We start from the raw sequence: 14,694 nt of genomic DNA on the forward strand, positions 1-14,694 counted from the left end.
GACATGTGTTCATTTTATATTTGCATGAGAATCACAATTTTATCCTTTTCAAAATTATACTTTAATATTAACCAAACTGAATTCTTAGCAGTTTTTCTCAATTTGTTTTACTAATGTTCTCCAGTTTAGATCAGTGACATCAGCATTGAAGTTTAAACCGGGCACATTGTCAGAAAATCATTATGTCATCGACCTGCTTTTTTTTTAAGATTGGCACCTAAGCTAACATCTGTTGCCAATCTTTTTTTTTCTTCTTCTTCTTCTCCCCAAAGCACCCCCGAGCATAGTTGTATATTCTAGTTGTAGGTCCTTCTGGCTCTGCTATGGGATGCCACCTCAGCGTGGCCTCATGAGCAGTGCCATGTCGGTGCCCAGGATCCAAACCGGCAAAAACCCTGGGCCACCGAAGTGGAGCACACGAACTCAACCACTCGGCCATGAGATGGTCCCTCATTGACCTGCCTTTGTGATAAAAGACAGACACTGCATTTCAATTTATTTCTCCCTTCATTCCTTCATTCCATTTTTCCAACAAACACTTCTAGAATGTATGCAGGGCACTGAAGAGGAGACAAATATGAATAACGGTCACACACACACACACACACACACACACTCCCTTTAAGGGAACTTAGTGGGGAGCAGATCTGTACATGGATAACTAAAATACCAGAGGATACAGATGGAGGGCTGTGGAAGGTTATGGAAGGAATCAGTGTTAAATCTGATTGCAGCATCAGAGAAGGCTTGACAGAGAATGTGACATATTAGCTCGACCTAGAAGGATGACTAGGGTTTTGAAAGATGGTGAAAAAAGGGAAGGGTATTCCCAGCAGAGAGAAACAGAGAGAATTCAAGAAATGTATTGGGGACAAGTTCTCCTATGAAATTGGAACATACATGGGTTTTGTAGGAGAAAGTTACCCGAAAAAGGATTTGGGGGTCTATTGTTGCTTAACAAACTACCCCAGAACTCAGTGGCTTAAAACAACACCTGTTCATTATTTCTCATACATCCGCAGGTTGGCTGATGCAGGCGGGACTCAGCTGGAGTGTTTCTGCTCCATCTCTCACCCTGCTCCCGGAACACCAGGTCGCCTGAGGAGTTTCCTCTCCTGGGACGGCAGAAGTGCAAGAGAGCAAGATGCGTGGTCAATCCAAAGCCAAGGGGAAATAGATTCTGCCTCTTTAGTGGAAGGCACTGTAAAGTCACATGGCAAAGAACACAGACACAAAGAGGGGTGAAGAATTGGAGCCAATGATGCAATCTACCACAGGGGCAGATAGTAGAAAACCTTGAATGCCGTGATAAAGAATTAAAGTTTGTTGCTAAGAGACTAGATGATAATTACGTAACATGATAGAAGTGTTAGCTAACACCAAGGGGGGGATCATATTGCAATATATAAATGTATCAAATCAACACGTTGTATATCTTAAACTTACACAATATTATACGTCAATTATATCTCACTTAAGAAAAAAGAATTAAACTTTGTTCTCGGCAAGGGGAAGTCATCCCAGTTTTTTCAGCAGAAGGGAAACAGTCTCAGATCTATGCTAGAAAGATGATTCTGCCTGCCAGCTGGATGGAGGATTAGAGAGTTTACAACCATCCGAACTAGGATAGCGGCTGTGGGAAAAGGGACAGAGGGACAAATTAAAAATAGTTCTTAAGTAGAATAAAGTAGGTCATCACTTGGAAGAAGAGTAAGAAAATCAAAGACACCACTCAGGTTTCTAAATCGGTATGGTGAAACCATTGATAGTGATAATAATACTAGCTACTTTTATTGAGTATTTATTTTGTACCAGCTACTATTACAAATATTTTATGCATACCATCCGATTAAAGTGCCACAAAAAAAAACTATGACATAGTGTTATAGCTTTCTATCCCTATTTTATAAATGAAAAAAAACTGAGGCTTAAAACGGTTGAGTAACCTGCCCAAGGTTCTAAGCTAAGAACTCACAAAACTGGGGTTTGAACATAAAATTGCTTTGATTCCAGAATCTGAGTTCAAAATCTCAGGACGGGGATAACAAGGGAACCAGCTCAGGAAGGCACTAACATTTGATTTGGGTAGGGACTGGAATAGTGACTTTAAATTTTGGCCTACCATTCTATTTTTAAGTAATAAAATGCCAGTGTATTTATTGGCGTAAAACATTTTGATATTTTAAAATACCTGAAATTTGAGTCGTTTACATTTTGACTCAAAGGTGCATTTGTTTGGAAAGATTCAGAACCCGTCCCTCCCCAGTTTCAAACCCTTCCCAAGTATCTTGCTGTGGTTCCTATTTCCTGGGCTTCTAATGAGGTTTATGCGTATTCATCATGGATGTTTCCCACACATCCTTTGGGTCTTCTATACTTCCTGTAGTCCCTAATGGAGGAATTTTAGAATGGCAGGGGGGCGAAGAGAAAAGAAACAGCATTTGGTGTGGAATTAGGGAAGGACGAGGGACAGAGGGGGTTTGGGGAGTTTCTGCCCAGCGTCAGCCGCTCCTCCTCCTTTTTTCCAGGCCTTCATTCTCTCTACTCTTCTCTCCTCTTATCCTCAGAGACAGATCTACTCTCGTAAACTCAACCTATCTCTCCAGGGATGATTTATATCATTCAGGATCTTCTTCCCAATCGTCCTTCCTGGACAGACTCAAACTCAGAAAGGCAGAGGGACCTGGACTCTGGCCCCGAGGTGGAACAGCATCTGAGGACAGTGCAGTCAGTAGCAATGAAACCACATCTCACTTTTGTGTGTGTGTGCGTGTGGTAACATTGGTTGGTGATATTAAATAAATTTCAGGTGTACATTGCAATATATTTTGAATTCTGTGTAGATTACATCATGTTCACCGGCCAAAGACTAATTACAAGCCATCACCACACATATGTGCTTGATCACGCCTTTTGCCCTCCTCCCTCCCCCCTTCCCCTATGGTAACCACCAATCCAATCTCTGTCTTTATGTGTGTGTTTGTCATTGTTTTTATCTTCTACTTATGAGTGAGATCATCTGGTATTTGACTTTCTCCCTCTGACTTATTTCACTCAGCATAATACCCTCAGGGTCCATCCATGTTGTCACAAATGGCCAGGTTTCATCGTTTCTTATGGCTGAGTATGTATTCCATTGAGAATATATACCACATCTCCTTTATCCATTCGTCCCTGATGGGCACCTAGGTTGCTTCCTACATCTCACTTTTTATTGCACAAAATAAATGCCAAAATACTAATATTGCCATTGCAGTCACTAGGCTGGGAATGTAGATTGTGCCAAATTTATATCTATGTATATATAGATGAGGTTTAAAATAAAAGGCAGGATGGCAATAAGTTTTATCTCTCTATATGTGTACACACATATATATTTTAATTGTCAGTCAGCCTTTTATTTTAAATCTAATTTATTTCACTCAGTAATATTTTTAAATGTCAAATATTTTATTTTTATTGGGATTTCTCTATTATTTGTATCTCTTTTACTCACTTTTGTTTTTGCTTAATTTTGAAGACTTTTCTACTCATTAAAATTAAATTTATTCTTCTTTATTTAAAACAATATATTTATAAGTATGCCTAGGCGAACTATATCTATCATATAAAATCTATACATATATGTAAATATATGTAATTCTCCCTTCTTCTAGTTCACTTGTTCATTCATTCATTCATGCTTTAAACTGGACAAGAAGTACAGCTGCACAGGTGGCCTACAAAGTAAAAAGGACGGGGTATTGTGATGGTTAATTTTATGTGTCACCTTGGGGGCGGGAGACACACAGAGCCCAGATTATTTGGTCAAAGTTATCCTGGATGTTTCTGTGAGGGTGTTTGGGGGATGAGATTAACGTTTAAACCAGTGGATTCTGAGTAAAGCAGATGGCCCTTCATAACGGGGGTGGGCCTCATCCAACCAGTGAAAGGCCTGAATAGAGAACAAAGACTCACCTCCCCAAGCGAGCAGGAATTCTGCCAGCCCACCCCCTTGGCCGTCAGACTGCCATCTTCCCCGAGTCTCCAGCCTGCCATCTACCCCGCAGATTTTGGATTTTGGATTTACAAGCCTTCATATGGTGTGAGAGGCAATTCCTTAAGGTAAATCCCTTTCCGTACACACATCCCCTTGGTTCTGTTTCCCTGGAGAACCCTCAAGACTGCAGGTGTGCAGGCTTCACCCTCTCCACTCCCTAGGAATAATTCTCTAGTTCCGTGTCTCTCCCAGCCCACCCTAAGACACTGTACAGAAAACACCTGTCACCCTGGAGGCCTCGGCAGAGTCACAGGCCAGTCACCACCCTGATCCACCCGCGCGGTCAGCGCTCCTCCGCCCTCAGGCCTCGCTCCCTGGGCGCTCCGGCCTTTCAAGGGCCAATGTCTGCATCTCTTTGCTTGAGGTGGCGGGGGACAAGGACACCCTCTCCCCCGACCAACCCGCACGCCTGCACAGAGCAGCCCTGAGTCTGAAGCGGTTGGCGACTAGCCCTGCTCTTCCACCTCCCGGTGGGGGGACACGCGGCGGCCCGTGTTTACGCGGTCCACCAGCATCCCGTGGTGGGATTAGGCTCTGGTCTCCCACTGCGCAGTTTCCCTGTCCTTCCCAACCTAACTACCAACACTCAAAGCCTGGTCTCGGCGTCTGCTGCGCCAGTTAAGACCCGCCCTTCCCCCCCCCCACCCATTACTGCTGTTCATTCACCGAAAAAAACCGTGGTTGACAGACGCTTAGGGATGGCGGGGAGGTGGCCGCTCTCCCTGCGGCAGCGGGTAACGAGGCTGCTTAGGAGGCGGGCCGGCTACGCGGACGCCGGAAGTCGCACAACTTCCAGTCAGTCCCATGTTTTTATGCTACAAACTCGTGTGATGTTTGCATTCTGCTGCGTGATCCACCCTACGTTGTAATGCAAAACGCCCCTCCCCCAATCTTTGAGTAAAATAGATTTTCCAGGAAGACGGACAACACGTTGACCTTGGGGCATCAGGCATGTCACACTGCCATTGGGGAGGCATTGGCTCGAGATGGTCTGGAATTGATCTCCGGATGAGGCCAGACTGCAGAGCCAGGCGTCCACACTGCAGCTTGGGTGCTGTCTCCAGAACTTTGACTGAAGGGCCCTTGAATTGTCTATCGCCTCACACGAGGGGGCACAGTAAGGAATGGACCTCCAAAACCATCCTGGCAAGGAAGCGGTCCTGACTGCCGGATGCAACGTGAGACCCCACAGGAGAAGAGAGAGAATGGAGGAGGGGAGAGAACTCCGGAACGACATCCTCCCTTAGGGACATACAGAATCAAATCACACAGCAGTCACACCTCGTGCCCCACCCCAGCCGCTGCACCGTGGAGCAGCCCGGACAGCATGTGTAGACAACACTACCCTCACTCACGACATTATCTTTCTTATTCTGACGGCTTTGTCCCGCTTTCCCTATTTGCCTAGCACCTACTTTTTCTTAATGATACTCCCTGAATATTGTAGGCAGCCTTAAATCCTCCCCAGAACAAAGCAGAATAGGAATAACAAAGGGGTGGGGGGGGGGCACCACGCGGAATGGAGGCCCTGCCTGCCTGCACCACTTGGGACATCACGGTGCTGGAGCTGATGCCGGCCAGCTCCTGCTGAGCTCCTCCCCGCCTCCCCTCCCTGGCTTGGCGAAGTGCTCATTCCTGTGTTTAAAGGACACAAGGAAACTAAATCATCATACACTTAAACATCGTATTTTTTCTTCTATTCACGAAAGGTGGCCTTTATTTACAGAATATACATATTTGAGTCAGTGCCTTGAGGACTGCTCAGAAATTCAAGGTACTACAACACTAAATGGTTTATGAGTGACAGCACCGAGTGACAGAGACACAACCAAGGACCTATTTCTAATATAACTCAGTTACGAGTGAGATGAACTTTTAACTCGACTAAAACATAAGCTTAACGCCTTTGTGTCAACTCATATTATAAAGACCTTTCATGGAACCAAGACTCTTTTCCTCCTCCTTTCCTAAATTCAGTGTACTTTTGATTTATACAAGCCTAAACGCCTAGGCTGTCTTGTTTAAATTCTAAACACATTTTAGCCCTTAAAGAGTGATGGTGGGAGTATAAATGGTGCAACTTTCCTAGGAAGCAATTTGGCAATGAACATCAAGAGCCTTAAAAATGTTCCTAGGGGCCAGCCTGGTGGCACAGCGGTTAAGTTCACACATTCGGCTTCTCAGCGGCCCGGGGTTCACCAGTTCGGATCCCGGGTGTGGACATGGTACCGCTTGGCACGCCATGCTGTGGTAGGCATCCCACATATAAAGTAGAGGAAGATGGGCACGATGTTAGCTCAGGGCCAGGCTTCCTCAGCAAAAAGAGGAGGACTGGCAGTAGTTAGCTCAGGGCTAATCTTCCTCGGGGGGAAAAAAAATGTTCCTATGCTTGTACGCAGTAATTTCACCTCTGAGAATCTACCTGCAGAAAAGGATTGAAATACAGATCATTGATATACAAAAATGGATTATATACGAAGAGGTACATTTCATGTAAAATAGACAAAATACTGGAAACCCAAATAGCCAACAGTAACAGAACTGTCTGCTTATCAAGCAGTCATGGGATAAATTATTCTGCAGTTGTTAGCAATGATGTGTGCACGAGTTTTAACTACCTGAGAGAAATACTCATGATAGAATGTTAATTAGAAAAAGTAAAAAACAGAAGTGCAGACACAGTATATCCCCAAGCATAACACACAGACCTCCATAAATACATATTGGAGGAAGTGTACCAAAATTATCTGAGGTGTGGGATTATGGGTAATTTTTAATTTCTTTTTCATATATGTCTCCATTTTCCAATATTCAGCAATGAGCCCATTCTCACTTTTATGATCAGTAATTGAAATAAAAGTTGCCTTTAAAAATAGCAAGTAGTGTAGAAATCCACCACAGGGCAAATTATTGATTGCAATGTCCTCCTCTTTATTAAATTATAAAACTGAAGTCAATACACACACTTCTGGAAATAAAATGTGTTTTTCTTGAGTCTCTGCTTTTGTGGGGCACAGGGTTTTAAACAAAAAATTTCTATACCAACTTCTTGGTCTTCAAGCTAATATTTAGCACTGGTAGCCAAACTACCAAGTTTAGCTATTATGTATATAGTCAGAATTTGTGGAAAATATTACAAAAGCAATGCTTTGAAAAGATGACACAGTGCACAGAAAACCATAGCTATTAAACTGGTATAAAAATTTAGTCAAAATGTTTTAGTTCATTATGGCTTTGCATAAAGCTTCAAAGAAGAAAATTTAATACACTTCTCATCAAAAGGCACTTAGAGTTGTAATAAAATACTTCTTTGAATTTGAGTCTGACAGTATTTTTATTCCTTTTTTCACCTTCTGTCTCACACTGAAACAGTCCTTGAAGGCAGCTATTAATAAGGAAAAATAGTTATCACGTCTTAATATACATGTTAAAAATAGGCAAACAGAATTAATACAGATTTTGGTCCACTGAAGCAGGTAACAGTATCAGACTGTAGTGTTTCTCTTAATTCTGAGTAAAAAGCCATCAACTCCCCAGACCCAGTCCCCCAAACAGCCTTCAGTTCTTGACGTGGGCTGGCTGTCCCCTGGGCTCCCGTGAAGGAATGGGGGCTCAGGTCCCTCTGCATCTCCACAGTGCATTTTAACCGGAAAGCACGATCCCACGGCTCAGTGGGAGTGTTCTCTGAGGCGGCGGCAGCGGGGCACAGGAGTCCGCTCCCGGGCATCTATAATTCCGTGTCCCGGTATCGGGAAGGCTGGCCGTAGTACCCGCGCTTTGACTGTTCTGACAGCTGTTGGCGGTATTCTTCCTCCTCGGCGTCACTTTCATAACTTCCTCCGGGATCCTGATAGAGTCTGGAAGGAACTTTCTGTGGCTCGGGGGTTCTGGAACTAACAAAGTGAGAGGGTTAAATGCATCCCAAAGCTCACCAAGGGCCTCCAACTGCTCCAGCTGCCCGTGGGGGTGTGGTGATGCACACAGCAGGCAACTGCCCAAGACAGATGGCTTACTGAGCCACCCTCCATGCTGACAAACCAGGGGCACTCGGCCCCGCTCCAGGTTCACACAGGGATGAGGGTAGTAGGTTAAGGAGGGAGGAAGTGAGTGAGGAAGCCAGCCATGCTCCCTGACCTAGGAATTCCCCAGCTGGACTGGGGGGGTTGGGGGGCCCTCCTCATCCCTAAGGCCCAAGTACAGCCTCACCCAGTAGAGTGAGCTCTCTGCCAGTTTCTGTCAATTATACCAAACCCCCTTTGTTGCCAGGGGAGACCTGGTTGGCTGTGCCACTGTCTGGTAAAGAAGAAATTTGCCTCGAGTTTTCTAATGCTGTAAAACTAGACTCTAGCTTCCAGTCAGAGTGGCTGCAAGAAAATGCGATTTATTTTTTTCTATTCTCAGAAGCAGGAAACGATCCGGTGTAAACCTCAACAGGAAGACGCTGTGATAATTCCTGGTGCTTAGGGAGCACTTTAAATATAAAGCATCTTGCTTAGACCAGTCAACTGATTGTCACCTTCCCCTCAGGCCACAGTTCGACCCAAATGGCCTGACCTTGCAAGGTGACGCAAAGGGATTAAGGAGCTTGGCTAAGAGACAGACATCAGCGACAAACAGGTCCAGATCCCAGGAATTCAGCTCATGTGCTATCCTACTACAATTTAATAGAACTGCGCTCCAAGGTGTCAAAGGGGACTGACTTGAAACACTGATGATGCTTCCTCCGAGTTTTTAGCACACAAGCAACATTACCGTGAATTTTTGACTCTATAATCTTTACAACTAAAATTGACTAAATAAGTAAGGTAAACAGTTGACCAGGAAAAAAAATCTTCTTGTGGCTCTGAAATGTAGGTGAAGAAAATTCTTTCTTAGGAGTCCAATTCCTAGGCAGGCCCCTTTTCAGACTGCTTTCTGCCGAGCAGCCCTTACCTTGTGTACTGGGGCGGGCCAGGGTCTGGTTTGTGTGTCTTGATGGGAACTGCATAGATATCAGGATGCTTCTGAGCAATTTCAATCTGTGGTGATGAAGGGAAAAAAGAACAAGAGGGAAAGAATGCATCATTGGACAGTCGGCTCGCTGGCCTTCTGCTGGTCCCACTCTTTCCCCACATCCTATTTCTTTTCCAGTCCACTTCAAGAAGAAGAGGAATCGTAGACACAGCTCTCTAGTTTCCATGGTTGTGTGCGATGCCTAGTGGTACATGTCAAATAGAAAAAAAATCTTTAAAAGCAATGAAATTCTGCCACATGCTACAACATGGATGAACCCTGAGGATGTTATGCTAAGTGAAAAAAGCCAGTCACAAAAGGACAAACTGCACGATTCCATTTATATGCAGTTCCTAAGCAGTCAAATTCATAGAGACAGAAAGTGGAATGGGGGTTGCCAGGGGCTGGGAGATGAGTAATGGGGACAACTGTTTAAGAGATACCGAGTTTCAGTGGGGGAGGATGACCAAGTTCTGGAGGTGGATGGTGGAGCTGGTTGCACAAGAATGTGAATGTACTTAATGCCACTGAACACTTAAAAAAGGGTTCAAATAGTAAATTTTATGTTACCTATTATTTTACCACACACACACACACACAAAAATGTGACAGACCTGAATAAAGAAAACACTCATACCTATTGGGCAGAATATGCTCCATGGACCTTTTACATTCTTCTTTGACTTTTGAAAGGTTATATGTGCACATGGTACAAAAATTCAAACAGTATCAAAAAGTACAATCTATGGGCCTTTCAACTTTAGCACCCAAGGTTTGCTTTGATTTCTGTGGCAAACTTGGGAGCAAAATAAACTCAAAGTCCCAAACAAATATAAAAATGCTTTGTTTTGTGTTTTGCTCCCCAAAGCCCCAGTACATAGCTGTGTATCCTAGTTGTAAATTATTATGGTTCTTCTCTGTGGGTTGCTGCCTCAGCATGGCTTGATGAGCAGTGCCATGTCTGCGCCCAGGAACTGAACCAGCGAACCCTGGCCCCAAAAGTGGAGCCCGTGAACTTAATAAGCACTCGGCCACGGGGCCAGCCCCAACAAATGTTTTAATGAAAAATAACTTCTGAGAGGCACTGATTCTCTTATCACACTTCCCCATTCCAGAACCTGATATAAAGTTCTAAGTATGAAGAGCAGAATCTTATTCACCTATCTCGTTGGCACTGAGATGTACTGAGAGTTGACGACCTGGACATGACACACACACAGATGTGCCTTTGGTCCTGTGCATGTGAACATCCCTTTCATGTCTGTGGCATTGGAAAAAGGACTGCGAATCACTATACTGAAACGAAACTTTAAAATTCTTATTGTTGACACACTAACATAATCTAGTGGTTTCAAAACAATTACCCTTGCGTTCTGTGCTTCCTGGAGCTCTTGCATTCTCTGTAACCTTGCCTTGTGATCCATCTTCTCAAATATTTTCACTTTGCCCAGGACGGACTTGGGCGCGCTGTCTTGCCCCTCCCCGGCCTCTCCCACCTCCTCACTCTCGGGCGGAGGGACGGGAGTGGTGGGCTTCAGGATAGACCGGCCAAGGGCAGGTTTCGCAGCAACCGGAGGAGGACCACCCTTGGGAGATGCCCCGGGAACTTCATTACCAGTCACGGCTGAGGGGTTTGAGTTGTATTCGTAGGATCTGGAGAAGTCAAAGAATTCTTCCCTGTTTTGGGTTTTGGCCTGCAGACAGCAATGACGCATTTTTACTTTGGGCTTTCGGTTTATTTTCAAATCTATATTAGTGATTTAATACACTCCATTTCCTGATCAGTTTCCAAAGGCGGTCAACGAATACCATTCTGACAAGTAATCCAAGAGCCACTGGTCGGGCATCCTGAGTCCCACCTCACTTCCTACAGAAGGGTATTAAGAGCTCTAGGAACCCGGGAGGGTGTGGGGAAGTGCTGGGAGGCCTGCCAGTACTCAAGGTCGGTTAGACTTCATCTGTACTAGAGAAGATCACAATGTTGGAAAGGACCTCCGAACAAGTCAGGCTGTAGGGTCGGACCTGAGCTCCTGAGTTCACACCTCACTGAGGTGCACACCTTGGCCTGAGGTGACGCCCATGTCCAGCCATGCATGAGTCTGGGGTGCAGAGCGGGGAAGGCAGCCTATCCTGCTAATAGTCACTTTTCCTTCATCCTTCGATCCTAGGCCTGCTGTAAATTTTCACTGATACCTTTTATGAGGTCACCAATTACTTCTGACAGCTCACACAATCAATTACTACTTTCTTCTCATCCAAAGTATTGAGTTAAAAAGAGAAATTGGATTGGGTTATAAGGAAAAGCCTGTGGTCACAGCTTTGATTCAGAGGGAGTAAGGAATCATATGATATATGCCCATGTGTCCTTATATTGATTCTGTTCTGAACATTTATTTAAAAAGTAAATTAAGCAGGCCTTGTAATGAGAGGCACTGTAAACAATGGTAGTGATTGTTTTCTTGAGCAAATCACCAGGAAATATTTTCTGGTACATTTAAATCAAATTGTGGCCAGAAAACTTTAATTGGACAGAAAGAGAGAAACAGATTCTGAGACTGGTGATTCTGGGCATGCAGTAATTGCCAAACTTTTATTCTTTCTACATAAATAAATAAATAAAACAAAATAAACACTAATGGTTCAAAAATTGGATGCTCTTCTAAAATTGCCTTTCCCTCCTATCTTTTCGCCCGTCCCTAATTTGGGGGTTCACTTTGAGTGACAGGCTCTAAGAGAGAACATAGGGCGTCCGCTTCCTCTTCCTTCCCGTCCTGGGCTTCCCAGCCACGTACCTTGGGCGGCTCTGGCTTGAAGGCCGGGGGCGGGCTATTGTCCCTAAGTTGATCTCTGCTAGCCGCCCTCCTCAAGTGAGCTCGCGGCTCTGGGCTGGGTTTCCTTATGCTCTACAAGACACAAAGGTTCATTCGCAACAAAAACATCCCAGCAGAGAGGAGAGAGCACTCGCCTGCTTTGCTGGAGTTCTGTGAACTTGCCTAAGTTCAGAAGTTGAGGTTCGTAACCTGTATAACAGTTGGTACCTTGCATTAAGTTGAGATTCACTCAGCGCTTCTTTACTGAAAGGGCAGATCCCAGGCATATTCCCGTTGGCAAATGCTTAGGACACATTTTTTTGAAAGTAACTGCTTTGATGGCAGTTCTCTCTTCCTTTAAAGGACAAAAAAAGTCCTCCTAAAGTCTAAAATCCCTTTTGTCACTTACAGCTTAGCATTTGTAAGCATTAGCTCCTCTATACCTGTAGACATTCAGGAGTTAAGTTATTCTTTACAACTTGTCCAGCAGTATATATTAATTTTTTTGTCATGGTGGGTTTTATGCTCCTTTCAACTTATTTTTTGCTGCTTCTATTTCAGAAAGAATACAATCGTTCACTGGAAGGAGCTAACTTGCTAAAGGGAAATCCACAGGAATAATTATCCAAATACACGGATAATCTCGTCTACAAAGATCATCATCCCAGTGTTCTCAGAGCTGCAACCAACAACTGCTCGGGTCCTAACTGAGTGCCTGTCCAGGTGATTTCCAGGATCACAGAAGCTGTCTGTTCACTGGCCAGTGGAGGCATAGTACATGTGATCAGATGTCTATTTGATCATGAACTCAATTTAAAAATTGAAACACGAGACAAGGAAACTGATGGGGAAACACTCAGGAGCTTTGGCAAGATTAGAAAGGTTAAAGGTAGGCTGGAGAAGAAAAAGCGAGGATACCTAAGAGTACAGAGAGAGACCTAATCAAAGGTTACAAGTAAATACAACAATATTGTGTTTAAAAATACTGTTCCATGTGTAATTTGGACAGCCAGCACGTAAGGCCGGTCAGGTTCTCCATCCTGCCTGAGGGCATCGGTGTGATGAGCAGTGACCACTCAACCTCTCCCAGCGCTTAGTCCCTGCCCCGCTTTCCCATGGAGCAGAGCCACAATCAGACAGGCTTTGACTGGGAATGAGAGATGCCCTAGAAGTCATCTGTTCTAGCCCTTAGGAATACCTTCCACGGCGCCCTGAGTGAACAGCTGTCTGGAAGAATTCAAGTGCAACACCAGAACCGCCTTTTCCTGCCCGTGGCCTTGCAGCCTGTGGCCTGCCTCGCCTCACCTCCTCGTGCTGCACCGGCTCCGAGGAGCGGGTGATGGAAGACACCAGCGGCTCCTCAGCTGGCTCATCCAGCTCATTGTCAGTGTAGGCGCCTCCTTCGCCGTCGGTGTCTTCAAAGTCACTGATGAGGCGGCTGTCGCAACTCAGATAGTCCGCGCCCATGGCGGTTAAGTAGGACATGCGGTCTTCGGGGTCATCATCCATCCCTTCCATCTAGAGGAATTTGTTTTGGAGGGTCAGTGGGGTCTGACATGGCTCCTGGGAATGGGGACTCAAGAAAATTCCCAAGGGCAGAGCCAAGTGACTGAAACGTTGACATGTTCTAGAAAGGGAAATCACCTTTATTTTGCTGAAATCACTTCACTTTAAATTACTATGTTAATTTTTGTGCAGGGATTCAAATAACGAACCCTCCACCCTGCCTATACTTGCTACCATGCATCCACACACCGCTACTGAGCCACACTTCCTCAGATTGTTGGGCTTTTCCTCCAGAATCTGGTTCCTTTCCAGCTTTTTCTGCTGGTGCTTGTCTCCTAATAATAAACGCACGCTGCCCCGTGCTGCACACCTCTCCATTCATCCACAGCTCCTCAATCCTGAGGGCAGCAGCTCCGCCTTACTCAACTTCCTCTCAGCATGGGGGCCAGCATAGAGCCTCAGCAGGCTGCAAGCGCTCAGGAGATGCTAGACACCTTCGCTAACACACAGTTCCCAAAGGGCAAGACTAGGACTCAACAACCTAACTGATAATTGAGTCCCTTCCGCAACAAAATCGTACCTCTAACGTCGCACAAACTGCCTCAGTTCAGCTGGCCTGCACTAGCACCGAAGGCGCCCAGAACCAGAGGACTCCTATGACCTCTCTGCTTCCTCCCTGCAGCAGAGCTGTGTGGAAACCACCTCCACCGACGAGAAGCTGGCCAGCTGGGGGAGCCTCCACGAGCTTCTAAGCCCTCTGATCACCTACTCAAATCCAGGACACGTGCTCTGCCAACCTTCTTTCTAAGCAGATGATTCCAACTCCATTAGCTTTTCCTCCTCCTATTAATTTTTACCATGTTCTCCACGCCCCTCAACCTCACCTCTCCCCTCCACTCTGAGTTCCTGCGTCTTTAGTAAGCAGTGGAGCTCAGCACAGGATCTTGTAAGCTCTGATTAGTGTGCTTGGAATACAACACTAGTTACTACGTTAACAGTGAAAGGGAAGTGAATGTAGGGTTGCATATGTCACATTCTGCTCTTCTGTTAAAAGGCGCTTCGTGGTATTACTTTTCCAGAGAATTTATAAAATCTCAAACTTGATGAACGCACATGTGGGCATCACTTGAAATGGGCACGGGTTCCCTACATTCACTACCCTCTTGAGAAAACACTCAGGACACGACTCTCACCTCGGAGCAGAGTATCACGCCACATACCTTTCCTTCGGAGACCCACACGGCTTCTCCCTGCTGCTGCTGAATTGTGTCCTTCAAGCTGCCAAACCAGCCATCGTTGGCTGAATTTAGGTTGATTGTAGCTACAGAAACGTAAACACAAAGGTCT

At 45.2% G+C, this 14,694-nt stretch overlaps 1 protein-coding gene across 14 annotated transcripts in view; it reads right to left on the reverse strand.

The window, feature by feature from the left end:
• Positions 1-6,946: 6,946 nt before the first annotated feature.
• TJP2 (tight junction protein 2) overlaps positions 6,947-14,694 on the reverse strand; it is a 111,743-nt gene continuing 103,995 nt past the window's right edge. For 7 of the 14 annotated variants that reach the window (XM_070495349.1, XM_070495348.1, XM_070495350.1 and 4 more), the window contains 6 exons: positions 14,568-14,668; positions 13,147-13,359; positions 11,824-11,934; positions 10,396-10,725; positions 8,972-9,057; positions 6,947-7,932 (listed from right to left, as the gene is read on the reverse strand). In XM_070495349.1, coding sequence (XP_070351450.1) covers positions 7,767-7,932; positions 8,972-9,057; positions 10,396-10,725; positions 11,824-11,934; positions 13,147-13,359; positions 14,568-14,668 — 1,007 coding nt within the window. In that variant the 3' untranslated portion in view covers positions 6,947-7,766. The remainder of the gene's footprint in view (positions 7,933-8,971; positions 9,058-10,395; positions 10,726-11,823; positions 11,935-13,146; positions 13,360-14,567; positions 14,669-14,694) is intronic. The other 7 variants (XM_070495352.1, XM_070495353.1, XM_044756548.2 and 4 more) reach the window with 2 other exon arrangements.

The sequence above is a fragment of the Equus asinus genome, chromosome 23, assembly GCF_041296235.1.
Source record: "Equus asinus isolate D_3611 breed Donkey chromosome 23, EquAss-T2T_v2, whole genome shotgun sequence".
NCBI lineage: Eukaryota > Metazoa > Chordata > Mammalia > Perissodactyla > Equidae > Equus > Equus asinus.